Consider the following 18,815-nt stretch of genomic DNA (forward strand, 5'->3'; position numbering starts at 1 on the left):
CCTACTAACTAACTCACAAAATAGACCATATTAACCTAATTTTGGCTATTTATAGAAGTTAAATGGTTATTAGCTTTTAGACTGTATTAACTTCCGGTTACTGTAGAATTATTACTTCTGTAAAAAAGGTATGTGAACCTGCAGCAGTAAGTTTCATATCCTAACTCTGCTAAATAAAAACGTTCTTATTGATATCCATTTTGAATTATAACACTTAAATAAACAGTAAGTTAGCAATAAATCTGCTTTTGAATCCAAAGAAAAAGTAACTGTTCCTACTGCGTATCCTCTTGATGTAAAATTAGACCAGCATAGAAAACCTGACATCTTTCTTCTCTTCCCAATGTCACATAGAGTAATTTTCTAATTATACATCCAGGTACAAGAATTCTTGAGTAGTCTTCATCATTTAGGCACAGAAACAGTAGCCAAAGCAGAAGATGCAAAGTCTGCAAAGTGCTATCAGATTCTACTGAACACATACCAGTTAAAGGTTATAAAATAATTCCTGACAGGTATTAGAACAAGGGTGACATTTACTTGCCTAAATTAAATCTCTAGAGGTTGAACATAGGAGATCTCACCCTATGTTCTCTGAAGATGGTCACATAGCAGAACTCCCGGAGTTCTCTTAAATGCTATACCTCCAGATGTTTTATCTTTTCCTAAGACAGGCCTCCAAGACAGCCAAGTCTGAATCAGCCTCAACAGGGACAATTATTTCTCTCTACTGACTGCTAAAAAGAAGAGCCCAGGCAACAATCTTTCAGACATCTGAAGTAGAGGTAAAATGGATGCCAATCTAGGATAAGAATTCATAACTCATTCCAAACCACAAATGCTGTGCAGTATCCTCAAATTAGCCTGACAGAGCTCCTTGTAGCGTGTCATAAATCTTGCACTGATTTGAAAAATCCGCAAAGAACAAATCACAGATAATCAGAATGGGGGAAATTAAACCATGTATTTGTGACCTTACCAAAGGAACTCTTCCTAATAGCAGAGATTCAGTTTCGTTATGTAGGGCCTTCACATTGACTGCTATCTCCATGGCTGTGTTTCTGGTAAGGCTCTGGGGAATAAGAAGCATAAAAATTATTGGAAGTGATACAAGTCAGACCAAGAATAAGTACTTTGGGCTTACAGCACAGATTTTAAGTGTCTTCTCCTAAGAGAAATACATTAGCACAGCTCTTCACTGACAACTTCTTCAGCATTTAGAAGAGGAAGCAAAAATGTAGTATCTATTTGCTGTCTTTTCCCCAACTTCATTTAATATGACCTTTTACAATCCTGAAGATCATAAAGTGACCAGCCATCTGTGAGATGAATCCACAATTTTATGGATGACAAAGGCCAGCAGAAAAGTTGCAGGCCTCATTTAACAACTGTTGATCCGAATTGTTCACCTTACCCTCAGCAGAAGTAAGCTGCTAGGCATATTTTAAGAAACAAAGGTTAACAAATATATTTATCATATCTAAATTTAGGTTAGATATAGACAGTCTCTACCTAATTAATCCTTCTTGGTCCCAGTCCTTGAAAACACCCCAGACTGCCTAGTGTGAAGAGAGAAGCCAGGCCATTAATTTCTCCTCACCCTCTCTGCATTTTCTCTATAGCACCTGGTTAACAACTAAGCAGGAACATTTCTGTGAATGCATCCACAAGATTTAACCTTTATGTAGCATCAGCTTTGGTTCAGCCTTTGTTGTCTCCACTCAGTGCCTGGGGACATGCCTACACAGTCATCTGCAAGCAGATGTGAGTGTACTTTGGCTATTGTTTTTGCTGTTTGCTGACCTGAGTTTGGTTTATTCATGCTCAGAGGTACATTAGTACATCACCTCACTAGATTTCATAAGCACTGATGCATCACTTCAGGATGAGCATCCCTGGCTTTGGAGCACCACTGCAGATGAAGCAAGTTCTTGACTGCTTCTGAAGGGTGACATACTCTTACCATGCCCCTAATCCAAACTCCCTGTCTCCCTTTTGACTGCTCACTCCCCCTGCAACAACACCCAGAAGGTCTGCATTTCAACTGTCATTAATGTCCCTTTGTAAGGTCCAACATTCACAAAAGAGAGTATTTGCTGGGGAGGACACTGATGAATAATACAGAAACTGCACCTTCTACCTTCTCAGTTATCATAGTGATCTAAAATCAGGAGCAGACTCTCCTCTTTAATATTCTTCTGTAAAAAGGTAGTTCTCCTAACTCCCATTCCTGGTATTATTAATACATTTCAGAATAATTGAGCACAATCTCTACCAGACTCATCAGGTATGGTGTATTTCCCAATGCATGTGAAGGACTGAGACTCCCTGCTGCTACACAGAGCAGCACCTTCGGAATAGAAAGTGACTTCCCTTTTACTGTCACCTTGGGAAAGTGGCAAAAAAGGGAAGAAGATACAGCATCCATTCATCTGTTAAGCAATTTCATTGCTTTGAGCATGTGTACGTATGTTTAGAGGTCTTGTTTATAAAAAACTTCAAGAATTATCATCCCACTTGTTTTGCATAGGGAGTACACTACAGCTCCCGTACCACAAGCTTACCCACACAGGTATTATAGCTTATTTACTTAGACATAAATCTCTGTCCTTCCTTTACCTCAGGAAACCTTGGGTTGGCTTTATTTAATGCATGCGAACATGCATTAACAGCATGAGCAAGCTCCTGCTCCAAGAGGCCATGTATTTTTGCTGCTTCACAGATTCTAGAAAAATATAAAAAAAGAGAAAAATATTTCTTACCCCCTTTAAAGAATAATTTGTAAGAGTACAGAACATTATCAGATGAGAAAATATATGTGTCAAAAAACACTTGAAAAAATACAGTCCTTTATAACACAAGTTGAAATACAAGTATCTCTTCAAGCAATACAGCACCTCATATAAATGATATCCATAACACAGATTATTTATTTTGCTATGAAATACTGAGACACATTTATTTGCCTTAGAACACAAATGCTACACAAAAATTGTACCAGAAAATGTTTTGGCTATTAAATAAAATAAACTATAGAGAAAAAATTTAGCACATTAAGAAGTTACCTTAAAAACCATTACAGCAATTTCACAAGGTATATTCTTCAGATGCGACATTAAAATTGGCTGCAATCATTTGAGATTATGGGAGGTCCAGCTGTAATTACAATTTCAAGACCATCTCTAGAACAGTGAAGCTTTAAAACTGTCTTGGCTAAAATTCACTTTGGGTAATATATAACCTAAATCATTCTTCTATGTCTATTTAAGTCACCAGTTTAAAAAAAGTATGTAGTTCTTTTCATGTCTTTCTTGTATTATCACTGCAACTCAGCACATGCTCTAATAATTGATTTTGGTGCTTAAGATAAATTGTTATCATGGTGGACTGAATAGGAGCTTTATAAAGTGTTCTGATTTTTAAAAAATGCTTTTCTTAAAAAAAACACACAAAACCCCAAAACCTAGGGTATTTTTCTTCTGTAAAAATGGAAGTGTTTTCTTTATTAAAATATTTGCATCTCAGGTAGAAGGTAGTTCTTGAAAATAAGCAAGGTTGTGGGATCAGTTTTATACCATCAGCTTGCTATCACTTCAACCCATACAAATTACTGAAGTGTCCAGGGGCATGCAGATGAGGATTCTGAGCATTAGCAATGAAGCAGAAAGCTGCAATGACAGTGAATGAGTGGATGAATACAAAAAGGTATGAAGATTTTATCTGACAATCTGGGCTCCTTGTATGTTGGTGTGTTAATTGTTTACTTGTCCAGTATTTCAGAAAATGCTCAGGTTTATTGCAAAGCACTCATCTTTTAAAAAAATATGAGTGAAAAGGCTTTACGGGGAAATAAAGTCAGGAGGGTTTAAGGTCAGATGGATACATTCACACTGCTGACTTCTAAAGTTGATTTCTAAGGGTTTTTTTTCAACACATATATTTTTCTTTTGCATAAAATGAGAAGTTACAATCAAAGGCGTCTCTGCAAAGAAGCTTTCCAGTTTTCTATCTCCACTGCTCCTTTAGAAAGTAATTTTTCAGAAGAAAAAAAATTCCACAAATATACGAAATACAATTACATAAATAGAGAGGAAAAAACACGAACAAGTTGAGCCTTAAAAGTAAAATCAGATTGAGTTAAAAAAAAATTACTGATACAGTGGCAGCTAAACATTAATAAAAAACCAGGGAAACTACACGCTGCTAAGTGTCTGCATGCATTAGCATAAATAATTCAGTCTTTGTGTCTACGTTGCCAATCCAAAATTACTAATTTTACTGTACCTGGTAATAAGTTCTTCTGCAGCTTGTGAGCACAACTGGATCTGTCCAACTTCTTCCTCTGTAGCCAACTCAACAGCCTGTTGAGGGCACAAGGGAGATCGAATGACAGGTTTACAGGAGTCATACTTCTGTTTGTCTTCCCAAGACTTCAGGGTGTTTTCAAAGGCCTAATCAAAAGAAATTGTACATTCAGTTTGCAGCACTTGGATCATTCTTACTTATTTTAAAATTAAATTTTACATAAACTTTTATGTACAATTTAATTTATATAAAATTAGAATTAAAGTTAATTTAATAATCAACTTTTAAATTGAATTTTACTTTAATACATAGAATATAAGCTGTATAAATAATAAGAGTACATTTTTTTTTAAACTTAGTATAGAGAACAAGTCACTTCCAAAAGCTCCACCTCCTTTCTGTATTCTCAGTAAATGTCTTCCAAAACAGAACTCAAAGACAGTGATAACACATGCACATTTTCTGTGGATTGCAAGATCCAAATCTGAAACTAATGAAGGACTGAAAGCTAAAAAATAGTGGGGAAAAGTAACAAATTAACTAAAATAGAGGTCAAATGCCATTAAGGGCACTCTAAATTCAACATCCAGTTAGTGGACAAAGAACTGAGGGGCAGTTACACCTTTCACACAGTAATCCTAGACAAGCGTGAACTCTCCAGCAAGTTCCTGACTAGGTTCTGCTTGTGTCTGAGTCTGGGATATGGGAGAGAGGGAGGACAGATTAGTAGGACAGAGAGGAGAGAAATCTGCAGAAAGTTATTCTGAAAAATGGAAATTACAGAACTTTGTTATTTATGCAGCTGTGCTAAAACTTCCAGTATGTGACAGTGCATAATACATCTAGAGAAGAGAAGGAAAGAAGGCAAGAAGGCAGGCAGGCAAACACAAAATTTTAACCATTCTTCTTCTTACTACATATTAATAAGAATACAGGAATAGCACTAACAAAACTGGTAAAAGCTAACAAAGAGCTGTGTCACTTCAAAGAAAGAACAATTCTCTTTCCAGCTTATTATAGACATTATATAACTTTAAGTAGTTATATAAGTTATATAAATAGTTGCAGAACATTTTTGTAAGCACTGCTTCATTTGTGTTAAAACTTTATCAAATTATTACAGAAACCAGTGTTCCTCATGCTATCTGGTAACACACTTTCTGCAACATACTCTGTCTCGTGTTAGCATCTGAGCTCTGTTTTTATGTATGATCTTAATCACTCCTGGGGGCTGGATCCATGCCTCTCCATCCACTTGCACTGGAACCCCTTCATCACCAAGTATGGTGATCTTTACTGACCGGCACTGGAAAAGAACAAACATGTTATTTTACAGAGCAATAAATACTAAAAGAAACTGACAGGCCACCTGAAACATGTTGATTACTAGGAGCTGTGGCTTCCCTCCAGGATTGTCTCAAGGATGAAGCATTTTTATACTTCATTCATCACTGAAGACAATTTGTTACCCGTTAAAATTAAAACAACGTCAGCGCTTTATTAATGTATAGGGTGGTGGTCATCAAGAGTACCACGACTTGCCAGCATCCAAAACTGCTGCCAAACATGTTACGTGCTGTCAAGTAAGAAACAAACCTGAGCTATCCTGTGGTGCTGCAGTTTGATGACTCTGGAAACTGCCATCTGCATGCTGCCAAATACTGCCACGACTTCCAAGATTTTGTCATCGAATGATGGAGCCCCAAATATCTGAAAAGAAAATATTCAAGGTTTTTTTTAGGGTAAATCTAGTGCTTACACTGCATGTTCAGTGAAGCACAGATTCATTTACAGATTCACTTTCAACATTTAAATGTTCCAACTTTTTTACTATAGAATAACTGCAATGACTCTCAAAAATCATAGGAGATACTGTAGACAGTAGGCAGGTATTATTTTAAAACAGCAATGCTAACAGCATTTCAAATATCTGAATGATGAGGCATATCCTATATAGGAAAGCTGGCATGTTTCAGCATGCAGACTAAGGAATGTTTTTCAAGGCAAGATGAAAGGCCAATTCAAATCTCTGTGTGGTTTATGTACTTGATATCCAAGAGGTTCTTGAAGTTAAGAGAAGCAGTGGTATCTTTTTTTCTCAGAAGTGCTTATCTTCTTATATTCCGAATTCTCTGGAAACTAACATCTGAGTCCATGCTGTTAAACACAGCTTCCATACCAAAGAGGATCTTATTTGTGCTGCACACCATTATCCACTGTAAATATTAAAACCACTTCTGTATGGAACAAATGTTCTGACACCCAGCTAAGACACTGAATTTCCAAATTCAGTGGCACAGAAGTCCCGTGTGACATTGCCACCTGGTTAAGCTGGGTCTTGTAGGAGATACCATGCTAAGGTCACTTGAAGCTTGACCATTTCATCCTGATGCACAACACGGAGCAAGGAGGGAGAGAAATCAGCAAGAGAAATCACTCCAGCAAGAGTTTAAAAGGTAGAGAGCAGCACACAGAATTCCTCAGTTGTCACCTTGGGCACAGTAAGCTGCATCAGATACGTGAGGCAAGACTGGAGAAAATCCCTGAAAGGAGCTCAAATGCCACAACTAGTTGGGTCCTGTCTCCTGACAGAGGATTTCCTGGGGGTGAAGAATAAGACGGTGCAGATCCAGGGCTGTGTAATCCAGATAGTGCTTGCAGAAATGGCTCAGGGAGGGAGAGGATGGACAACAGGGTGAGGGAATTTGGTCCCTGCTGCTAAGCAAGCCAGTGGAAGCCTACACCCACTGCAGTGAGTGGTGGCTTTGGTCAGGAGGCTGGAGAGGGCTTCTCAGTTGCCTCAGTTCAGGTGCCATATCCATGTGGCACTTTCTTTCAGAGCATCCCAGGATTGCACAGACAGGTCTTGAGTAGATAAAATGTCAAAGAACAAAAGTGCAATTTCACAGAATCACAGAATCACTTAGGTTGGAAAAGACCTTCAAGATCATCGAGTCCAACCATTAACCCTAATCTACCAAGTTCAGCACTAAACCATATCCTCAAGCACCACATCTAGATGACTTTTAAACACATCCAGGGATGATGTTTCTGGGTCTAGACTGTTTTGAAGCAAAACATTTATCCATCTGGATTTTCCTAGTTTTTATGGAAATTTTTGTGTTTTTCACATGGAACATCTTGAAAATAGAGAAGATGGTGATTCTGATATTTCAAGATAAAAAAGTATGTAGAGTCCTTGATCCAGCTTTAACAAGTATAACTGACATCTACAGGGCTAGTTCCGCCTGAGTTAAGAAAAAGTAATTGTAAAATTTCATTTACTTTGTGGTTCCAGCTTAGCAAAAGGATGGGCAAACAACAACTCAGTCTGCTGTGTCTCTCCACCAGTAAAACACATCTATATTGAAAACCAACCTTTTTTGGTTGTTTTTTTTGTTGTTGTTGTTGTTTGGTTGGGTTTTTTAGTGTTGTTTTTTTTTAGTTTTTTTTTTATTATTATTATTTTAATGAAGGCAAGCAAATCTCTACAGATGAATATTTAAGAAACAGCTCCCTCCTCTCCTGTTGCAGGTCATGTTTCCAGCCTGTCTTCTGGACACTCAAAGAGCTTGCCTAAACAAGCCCTGATCAAGTCGGTCGGCGTGCAGCTGCCCTGCTTGGCTCACTGATAATGTTTCAATAATAGTCTTGGCTGTCAAGGCAGCATTTTTCCTTTGTCCAGATAAGCAGAACCAGCAGCACTTCAGACCCCCACCACCATCTCTGATGATTAGTCACTTAAGCCTGCACTAAAGCAGTGAATTATGGTCCTAACTCTGTCCAGAACCAACTTTGCTGGCACATCTGATCACCAGAAGACTAAGAATACCAGTAAAACTGCTCCAAGACATACACATTTGCTGTATACCAGTATGACAGCTAGGACAGAGCTTTTATCTCAGTGAGGCAGCCCAGAGAGAAAAATAAACTGAACAGGAGCATAGCAGATGTTAGAGATGCTTCTGAGTTATGAATATGAACATGGAGTATATATAGACTCAAGACATCCACAGTGAATATAAACATTACTGCCATCCTCTGACATACACCAAAAATAAGAAAAGGACACTGGAACATGTTTACGTATTTTCTGAAACTTCTATATGTGTGTGTATATATACATATCTCTATAAAAGCAAAGGATAAGTAACTCACAAGAAACCAAAAACATTTTGTCAAAAAAATCCTGGATTGTTTACATTAAAATCAAAAGCTAATTTGCAACTACAGTTTTAGGTGCTTCAGACCTCACACACACTAAATCTGGACATGAAGAATTAGGATAATCTGCTACTAATTACAATTGTTGCACTGTGTGTGAAATGAATGGCAGCAGTAAGTCTGCTCCAAGTTGTAGGAGCTTTTAGATACCATTTAGGTATCTGTGCAGTGTACTGTTTCTTAGGAGATGTGACAAAGAAGAGAAAAAAAGTACATTAAAACATTTCAGAAGCTCATTGAAAATAATATTAAAAAAAACAGATTACTACTCCCACCAATTGATCAGTCACTAAATGCTTTAGTCCTCATTTTCTGCAGCAACATCCCTCAGTCCAAAGCTGTTTGAAGAACAGGAGGAAATTCAGGTATAAACTCTGAGTAACTATCCTGCTCGAACTTGTTTATTGTTAGAATATACCCAACAGAACAATCTATGCTTTTAGAAATCTGATTTACAGGAGTTTGTAAAACAATAAAGAGATAAACAACTTGCACATCTGCTTAGAAATTTAGTTTCTAAACACAGTGTCTTACAGAACCATTTTAAAAAAAAATCATTAAGCCTTATTATGAACATTTTTCTGGAATGGATGAGAGGTGAAGCAACAGATAGTGAAAAATCAAATATAAGACAATCAAGTTTAAACACAGCCTGCCTGAGTAACAGTTGCTATCCATACTACATGCTACTACTATTAAAATTAAATGAGAAGAGCAGCTCATGGTATTTACTGCTGGTTTCTCCCAGAAGGTTACTTCTCTTTAACGTTACTCACATCATCTTCTTTGGTTCCACCCCAGAAATTAGTCCCACCAGCATAGCTGGGAATGTTTAGCACAGCTATGCCCTGCAGACTTGGAAGGGGGATGTACTGTCCGTCACACTGTAATGGATAAAAGCTCATTCAGTATGCAAGGAATATGATAAAAGCAAACAGCCATTTTTAACACATGAAGCTTCAGCAGAGCTGGTAGGGAAGGACAGAGTCAGTGACAGGTTTGACAGAAGACTACTGACTCCATGCTGTGAAGCACCTCTAATACAAACCTCTTCTCCCCAGTCTTAGCACAATTTTTGCAGACTTTACAAATCTTTTTGCAATTAAAAAAGCTATTTCCCTGCATGCACACAGAGGGACCCCCATGGATATTAGAAAAAATTTCATTTGTCCATTCAGTAACTGGTCTTCCATCCTCTATCAGCATTCCCAAAAGTGCAATACATTTGTTATTTAGGTAAATCCATTAAGTGGAGGAGGAGGCAGGGAAGATAAAAAAAATCCAGGAATATTTCTGGCATAGCCAGAAACATGCAGTTAAATGTAAGTGGTTTTGGCACCGTATGCTCGGCTTCCTGTAAAAATAACTTCATTCTCCTCCTGAAAGTGCAAAGGCAAACCTAGAACTGATCCCACAGTAGTTATTCTGGCTGTGGCTAGGAGTAGTTGATTTTGCAGGTAAGAAATCACTTCTGTGACTGACTGTTGAATTCTTTCTTATCACTTTATCCTCCAAAACCTATAAGCAACTCCAAGCCCTACTCAACACAATCATGGAATGACGTAGGTCAATCTCACCCTACTAATGGCCACTAGTAAATTTACAGACATCAGTGAAATCTCCCTTGACTGACAACAGTACAGCTGCCTGCAGAGGTGAGCCAAACCATCTCAAACCAGTCAACTGCAAGTTCAAAGTACAGACCTGCAGCAGCGCCACATGCAGGGATTTGAAGTAGGTTGTAAATGTAAGGTCATCAATGCTGCATTCATGTGTCACTTCGGGGATCACAAACTTGCAGGCAAAGTTGCCTTTAAAAAGGACTGCTAGATTGATTACTGTAAGTTACCAATCCCACAGAAGTATCTTAAAATTGTATCAATGACATAGAAAACCCGAGGAAATAAGAAGAAAATCTGTAGCCATTTTATCAGGAGGAGAAAGAAATGCAAAACTACTGCCAGAATGTGCTAAGGGCTCTCTTTTTATGATTTAATCTCAGCAATGAGACAGATATTAGCATTTTAATAAAAATGGGACAGATCCAAAATATGCTGTGATATTAATAGATGCTGCACAGCCATTTATTGTTTAGTAGAGATCTGCCTCCAATTCCTGAAATTTATATTTTCAATTTTCCAATGCTGTGCTCCTTATCACAAGTTTTAGCATGTTAATATTATGCAAGGCAATACTAAATAGGCAATTGCTGATTTACTTCCAGAAATATAAAAAAATAATTATAGAAGGGTCAGATTTTAATGCTTTATTGAATCTTATTTGAATCTTATTCCAAAGATCCTTATATTAGAATTCTATCTACACCACACATAATGTTCTTTTCTGTCATTATATTCACTAACTTCTGCATAATTCCTCGATAATTACTCAATCTTTAGATATCAGCAATTTGCTGCTACCAGATTAGATCTTTGTAAATCTCAGAGGAGAAAGAGTTCCAGTAACTTTAAATTATTCTTTCAACTTAAGAAGTTATCTTCACATTAGTATCATGAACTTCCACATTAAATGGTTAGGATGAAGTAAAATGAGGTATTATGCATGTTCTTGGTCAAAATCCAGCCTAGCTATTCGTTGAGTGCAAACAACTGTAAACATCTCATAGTCCTTTTCTGTGTTTGGTAATAATTTAGATCTCCTTTAAGCTCCCAGTATGGTGAAGAAGACTTAGATTTGATGTTAAAACTTTAAAGACAAAAGTAGCCATCTTTAAATAATTTATACTCTATTTGTTGTTGCTTTAATACTACTTTGCCTTTTTGTGTGGCTGTCTCAAATGTATTAGAGAAAGTCTCTACAGGTGTAGCTGGGCTTTTTGTGATGCAGAGTCAGGATTTCTTCTCAGGAATTTTTGACTAAGATCGTCTGTGTGCCCTCTCTAGATGTGTAAGCAAGCTTTCAGATAGTTTAAAATTAACCCAGAGGATAAGACTCCTTATCTTTTTCCTTCTGTGCCTTCTTTCCTTCATTGCTCTTCTGTTGTCCTTAAAAACTGGTGTCCCTCTTTGATGCAGTGAAGATTAAGAATCATACCCTCTATATATTATCTATACAAGAAAATACTTGGAAAAGAAACAACTCAGTAATTACAAGAAATATCGTAACAGGTGGTTTGGGGTATTCAAGTACTGACATTTTAGTCCAATAAATCACCTGGGGAACCACCTCTTATATAGCATAGTTTTACATGGTGCCTTTGAAGTCAGCTTGGGTTTACATAAGAACTCTAAAAGGTTTCCAAAGGAAGCCTAAATTCTTCCTTACATATTGCGGAAGCAAAAATACTCATTCTGCCCATAAATAAAATTTACCTCAAGTTGAACTTTTTGTTCTAAGTTCTTGTACGTTCTCTGCAGTAACTCTTTTGTGCCAAGAACTCCATACCACATCATGTTTTTGGTCCGACTTCTGAAAACAGGTACGACAAGATTCACATCTTGAAAAACACACATTATTAAGTCTTGTATTTAGAGGGTGAGGAAAATACTAAGAAATTAAAATGAAGAGGTAAGGAAAACATGGCAATGTCTTGGCTTTGTCACTGACAATTATTTTACCTGCACTTTTCAGGGTGCTCTTCTCGCTTGTTATTAAATTCTAGTGAAATTTTTGCATCTAACCCAATTCCAAAGTAGTTGTTCATGACACATTTTTCTGAATATCCCTCCCTGTTAGAGGAAAAAAGATAATTAGGTGTTCATTTGTGCAGCATCTGGACACACAGAGGTTTGACAAAGAACGTGGCTGGTCTCAATCAGAATAGATACATCAACCAAGAGCCCTCAAAACATGCTTCCTATGAATCTCCTGAAGAAACCAAACAGCAGTAAAAAAAGACAGATGGGCTGGTAGCTCCTTTGCAAGTGCAAGTTCCCTCTTGTAGGGCAAAGAAGCAACTGAATCACATCTTCATCCAGAACTAACTTTACCACACCCAAAATAACAGTGGGGTACAAGGGAAGAGCTGCCCTGGGCATGGCTTTGAGTCAGCAGCACGATACTGGGCAGAGCACCCAGGCCTCATTTAGGCATTCTGGTGATGGATGTTTGGCTGGTGCTGCTGGCAGAGCAGTGCTTTGTTTTAGGGGAGTCACTGCCCACAACCCAGATGCCATTGGTAAGAGTCTGCCACAGCTGCACCCAGTTCTGAGAGGCAGCCACAGCTTAGGACACAAAATTTCCATCTCACTGCTCCAGTCCTTGAGGAGACATTCTCCTTCATCCTCTACTAGGAAGTGCCCAGATGTGCTTCGACATCTCGCTGGTGTCTCAGCCTGTGTTCAGACCAGCATTTTAGGCAGGAAAACCCAGTTCTGAAGGACTTCTGGCCTCCCCATTTCAGAGCTGGTGGGCTTGGGGTAAGTGAGCAAAAGCTTTTTATTATTTCTGCTGTTGCAAGACAATTCTGTACTACTAATAACTAAAATGACACAATCCAAGCTGGTTTTAGACCTCGAGACCTACTGCCAAATAACAGCAAAATAGAATTTCATAAGGAAAAAATAAATTAAAAAAAAAGTTTTAAACAAAAACAGCTTAAGAGAAGAGAAAACTAAAGCAAAAAAGTAAATCTGGAAAAAACCTCAAAACTTTCTTACAGTGAATCTGGATCCGGATCAATAAACGGCGTAGCACCAAATGGATCAATGTTTGCCAGCAACATTTTGCTAATAATTGAACTTCCTGCAATAGAAGCAGCTAGACCAGCCCTCAAACCTGATTTAAAAAAAAAAAAAACAACACAACAGAAAAAACATAACAACAAACCAATTTGTATTTGATAAACAGAGAGATATATATTGTTATAATTTAAGCCACATAGTGAGAGACAAAATACTCATTAAATCCATCTAGGGAATGATTGTGTTTCTGCCTCAGTTTTTACATATATTGGTTATCTTTTCAGGTCTCTGGCCCTCTTGAGCAGACAGGCAGCTACACTGCAGTGGGGTGGCTGTCTCTACAGGTACCACCATTGAGAAAGAAAAAAAAGAAAATTCAGGATTTCAGGCCTACACTCACTAGCTGGCAGAGTAACTAACTGGGCTACCTAACATCCAGAAAGACTGCTAGAGATTTTTATTTAGTTTAAACGTCACCTCCAACTGTCCACGATTTTCATTTAGTCCTTTCCTTTGGAAATATTCCTAAGGAATAATCTCACCTTTTTTACTCATAATTTAACTTAGTTTAATTTGTAGAAGATCACAGCCTTTCCCTGCCTACCTTGATTAATATCAAGGTCACTCTGCAAAACACTGTGTGATGCATGTAAACAAAGAAAAATACTTTCTAAAAGCTTTCACTTAAATTGACTTAAAGAAAAATGGAAGCTCACTTCCATTATGTTTTAATTATATTAATGAAGTTAATTATAATGGGGTTTTATCGGTGCCACTCATATTAGTTGCGTTTGGCTAAGAACAGATTTTTTTTTTCAACTGCTTTTACTGGACAGCAGCTTTGTGTAGTTTCAGTAGCTCATTTTCTGAAAGGTTTCTACAGACTTCTCTTACTCAGAGGGCTGAACTTTACTTGGCTCTGTCCCTCAGCCCCTTTATAGCATCCACTGATTAGGATGAATGATAGAAGACTTGGAGGTACTAGTGTATGAAAAGCCGGACATGAGCCAGCAATGTGTGCTGGCAGCCCAAAAAGCCAAATGTATCCTGGGCTCCATCCAAAGAAGAATTCCCAGCAGGTCAAGGGAAGTAATTCTGCCCCTCTACTTGGCTCCAGTGAGATCCCCCTGGAGTACTGTGTACAGTTCTGCCCCCCAAGGCACACATGGACCTGTCGGAGCAAGTCCAGAGGAGGGCCAGGAAGATGATAAGAGGACGGGAGCATCCTACCTATGAAGACAGGTTGAGAGAGCTGGTATTGCTCATCCTGGAGAACAGAAAGCTCCAGGGAGACTTTATAGCAGCTTTTCAATATATAGAGGGGGCTTATAAGAAAGGTGGAGAGACTTATCACTAGGGCCTGTAGTGACAGGAAAAGGGGAAAGAGTTTTAAACTGAAAGAAGGTAGGTTTAGATTGGGCACAAAGAAGAATTTCGTTGTATGAGAGTCATGAGACACTGGCACAGGTTGCCCACAGAAGTTGTGGATAATAACTTAACATATTCAGGGTCAGTTTGGACAGGTCTTCGAGCAATCTGATCTATTGAAAGATGTCCTTGCCCATGGCAGAGGGTCAGACTAGATGATCTTTAGAGGTCCTTTCCAACCCAAACCACTCTTTGATTCCGTGATTCTAAGATCCTGAGTTTCATTTTTCACCCTCCAGAATCAAATGCAACACTCCTGTTACACTGGATTTTTGCTAAACAATTAGGAACATTAAACATTATTTTGTATTTCCTACTATATGATTAAACACAAAGAATCGTGTGTCAGTTCAAATTCAGAGCTTCTGGCATGAAATAAAAGTCATTACTTGACAGCAAGCAGGGGAACAGAAAGCAATATTAAAGTCATCATACTTACCTGGGCAGATTATCCTAGTGTTAAGCACTGGGAGGTTTTCCTTGCTTGCAGCCAAAGCTGGAGCTGATAATGAACCTGCCTGAGAATGGACACCTCGGCTTGTAGGTCGATCTGGAGATCTTGGTGCTGTTTTCACTGTGCAGAAGAAGTAAAAGTCAGAGTACTAATTAGACCTGTAATGACATTACCCAAAACATAGTTTTTACAGCATTAATTTAATCTCTTACTATTCTGTGACAAATGTCATTCCCACTTACACCAGTTTTTCTTCTTAATACAGGTAAGAAAACTCAGAAACAAAAATGAAAAGAAATAAAACCAGCAAGTGTTATCTAACAAGAGCTATTACATCTTTAGACAAAGTTAATTAACATATGGAAAAATATAATCTTCATCAAATGACCAGGAAGATTCTTGGAAGGAAAAATATTCAGAAAAAAATTAACATTCATTTTTCATAATGCTACTGAAAACTACACAATGCTGTTGAGAGTCTGTCCTCTCTGTACTTGGGAACAAGGCAGTTACATTAAGTAAGAAAATCAGCAGAGCAGCTGGTCTTTATTTGACAGATGAGACTCATGGGGATAACTGCAATAAAGATAAACTGTTGCTGTTCATGCTCTAATAAAAACAACACGAGTAAAACTGATGTTTCATCGCAGATAACTGAATTCATGTTTCATGCTTTATCCCTAAACACCTATCTTCCACTGACAGCATTAATATGCACTCTACTTCACACACAGCAGATGTATAAAGAATAACACAGTTCCCCAATAAACACAGAAATTGGATATCCAAGAAGCAAAGGGTTTATATATATTTCTACATACAGATATACATCTGTGTATTTTTTTATTATATATTTTCAGCAGTAGGATTGGGTCATTCGTAGGGCCAGCATCCTCTGTGAGCTCCTAATAAAACTAGGTATCATGCATTGATCCTACAATGAAGGAAAAAGGAGAGGGACCAATGAAGAGAGATTGCTGGAGAAAGCCTGAAATCCACTCCTGGAGAAAAGGAAAGATGATATTCTGAATCAACAGAAGCCCTAAGAGACTAATGTCATATTTCTAAGGTAAGAGCTACCAACACAGGCACCAGCTTCAGAGCAGAGCCTCATGAAGACACCTTTTGAGGATGTTGATGTGGGTTAGGGTAACAGAAGAAGATGCAAATCCCAAACAACTGCTCATTTTGCCACAGAAAGTTGTTCACCGGGTATCTAGAGGACAGTTTTTGCTGTTCACCAACTACCACTGTTTCTCCATGACTTGCAGATAATCTCAAGACCTCACCTGCAGTGCATCACTGTCATCTTTGGTAATATGGCAAAGACTGAAATTTCCACCCACAGTAAGAAGCAACTTTCCTAAAATTACTAAGCAGCTTGAGACTCTTGTACAACCCTGGTACATGAACTGTAAGTAAACACAAAATGCAGTATTGCCATTTGTGATGGAAAAGGCTGAACCATGACCTCTGGCTGGACTGTCTTGGTGACAAAACCAAGCAAGTGAAGAGGTAAGTGAGGGTCCCTTATAGACAAAACATCTTTCCTTCTTCCACTGCAGCCACTCACTGCAGATTTCATAAAGGACACATGGAGAGATTTTACCTTGTCATAGATTTAGGTTAGACATTAGGACGAAATTATTTTCTGTGAGGGTGGTGAGACAGACGCTAGTGCAGGTTGCCCAGGGAGGCTGTAGATGCCTCATCCGTGGAAGTGTTCAAGGCCAGGTTGCATGGGGCTTTGAGCAACCTGATCTAGTGGGACGTGTCCCTCCCTATGGCAGGGGGGGTTGGAACTAGATGGTCTTTAAAGGTCCTTTCCAACCTAAACCACTTGATGATGATGATGACAGTGGGTTGCTATATGTGTTGCTATACAGCAGCAAATAGCCTCATGGATCTTGCTGGACTAATGATCTGTCTTTCAAACAGCAACACAATAATTTTTTCATGGAAAGGAGCTCTAGGATCCCAAAGACCTTGCTTCAAATTTCTGTTCTGGATTAGACAAATAGAGGGGGTGACCTCAGTACTCTCAAGAGACTTCCATGTTTCAGATGATCTTATATTCTTTTCTGCTTTATGCTGTTCGTCTTCATACAGAAGACTTAAATACTCATTTTATCTGTTTCAGTAACTGTCTCAAGTTAAGTTCCCAACAGAGACATCAGATTTTCATTGTCAATACAATGGATAAATACATTTCAGACAATTTGAAATCCCTTCAGCAGAAATGACTGGTAGAAATTCCTATAATGTACCCTAAAATGCCACAAGTGAGCCACCATTACTCAGGCTCTAGTCCCTGCTCACGTTCATACAGAAAGGTGAGTGTCAACACTGGATTAAATGCAGGCACTTCTGTCTCCAACAAGCACCTCACCTTTGTAAATCCATTCCAAAAGACTGTTCACTTCCTCTTCAGCATTTTTCCTTCAAGTTTAATTTATCAAAATCTATTAAAATTTGTGACTAGCTTCCAAAGAAACAGAATTATATTGGTTTTAATTATGGAGCCAACTATGCTCCATATGCAACTATAAGGAGACTGCATAATTTTAAATTATTTTAATTCTGATTTACTCACTTGATGGGGACTCAAGTTCCTTTGTATCTTCCTCTTTTTCCTCTTCTTTGGAGTCGTCCAATTCTTTGCTATATTCTACAGGGGACTGGTTCACTTGTTCTTCATTATGAGCATTCTGCTCATCCACAACTGCTTATTTAAAAAAAAAAGAAAGGACAGAACATGTCAAGACTTTTAGAGAAAAACCGCATAAATGGAAAATTAACTTCTTGTTTCTGTGCCTTTAGGTTTAAAAATATTAATAAGATATTTATATTTTCAGTTCAGTGAAAAAGAGTCTAGCAATCATTTGCTCACCGATGAAGATTTGCTGTGAGAACTCTTCACTTTGTGGAGGATAATAGTTACAAAAGAAGCACAGTTTTACACATGCACACACGTGCATACACATGTAATCATATGTGCAGACAGTCATCCACATCCAAACAAGCTGCATCTCTTTTCCTTGAGACTTGTACCAAGTACCATATTGCATTTATCTATGCAATAATGTAGAAATTAAACTTTACTAATGAAAATTAATGCTGTTTTTTAAAAACAAAAATAAATTATCATAAGGATCAAAACAATGTTGATGTGAACCTTTTTCTGCTTGTTCAATGATCTGTCTCACAGCCTTCTTCAAGCTGTTTGCCCGGAGCATTAACTGTTCCCTTGGTTTGAAGAGTTTCTGGGTGGAAGACTTTGAGACACACTCCGCTAATAGCTCTTTACTTTCAGACAAGGATTCTTCACTTGAAAACTCCTCTCCTTCTTCCTCCACAATGGGGGGAGTGATGTCTGGGAGAATGGGAGCAGCCTGAGCTTCTGTATGAAGAGCCTGGAGCAGTAAGTCTAGCTTCTCATTTAACTCTGAGCACTAAGACAAAGTGGAAAATGCACACACAAAAAAAACCACTCAGTGAACATTTTGAGAAAATAAAGTACAGTTTATATTTTAAATTGCCAGCGTCTGAAGTGTTTATGTAGTTGTTTATGTAAAAGCCAAACCTAGGTTCAACATTTTGCAGTATCAGATGATGAGTAAATCTGCATGGCTTTTCTGCAGACATACCCTATGACACTCAACCAGATTAGAACAGTTGTAACAATCCCCCCCAAAATTAAGAGTAAAATAACACATTGTGCTGAACTTAGCCTGCCACATATTGAGAGTATAAATTAGATC

At 38.0% G+C, this 18,815-nt stretch overlaps 1 protein-coding gene across 1 annotated transcript in view; it reads right to left on the reverse strand.

The window, feature by feature from the left end:
• DGKH (diacylglycerol kinase eta) overlaps positions 1 to 18,815 on the reverse strand; it is a 165,372-nt gene that overhangs the window by 15,898 nt on the left and 130,659 nt on the right. The window contains exons 16-27 of the mRNA XM_051628240.1: positions 18,230 to 18,506; positions 17,648 to 17,776; positions 15,040 to 15,174; positions 13,149 to 13,266; positions 12,108 to 12,218; positions 11,862 to 11,958; positions 9,306 to 9,413; positions 5,902 to 6,015; positions 5,477 to 5,611; positions 4,285 to 4,451; positions 2,620 to 2,725; positions 980 to 1,072 (exon numbers count right to left, since the gene is read on the reverse strand). Of these exons, the coding sequence (XP_051484200.1) occupies positions 980 to 1,072; positions 2,620 to 2,725; positions 4,285 to 4,451; positions 5,477 to 5,611; positions 5,902 to 6,015; positions 9,306 to 9,413; positions 11,862 to 11,958; positions 12,108 to 12,218; positions 13,149 to 13,266; positions 15,040 to 15,174; positions 17,648 to 17,776; positions 18,230 to 18,506 (1,590 nt within the window). The remainder of the gene's footprint in view (positions 1 to 979; positions 1,073 to 2,619; positions 2,726 to 4,284; positions 4,452 to 5,476; positions 5,612 to 5,901; positions 6,016 to 9,305; positions 9,414 to 11,861; positions 11,959 to 12,107; positions 12,219 to 13,148; positions 13,267 to 15,039; positions 15,175 to 17,647; positions 17,777 to 18,229; positions 18,507 to 18,815) is intronic.

The sequence above is a fragment of the Apus apus genome, chromosome 1 (genome assembly GCF_020740795.1).
Source record: "Apus apus isolate bApuApu2 chromosome 1, bApuApu2.pri.cur, whole genome shotgun sequence".
Lineage (NCBI taxonomy): Eukaryota > Metazoa > Chordata > Aves > Apodiformes > Apodidae > Apus > Apus apus.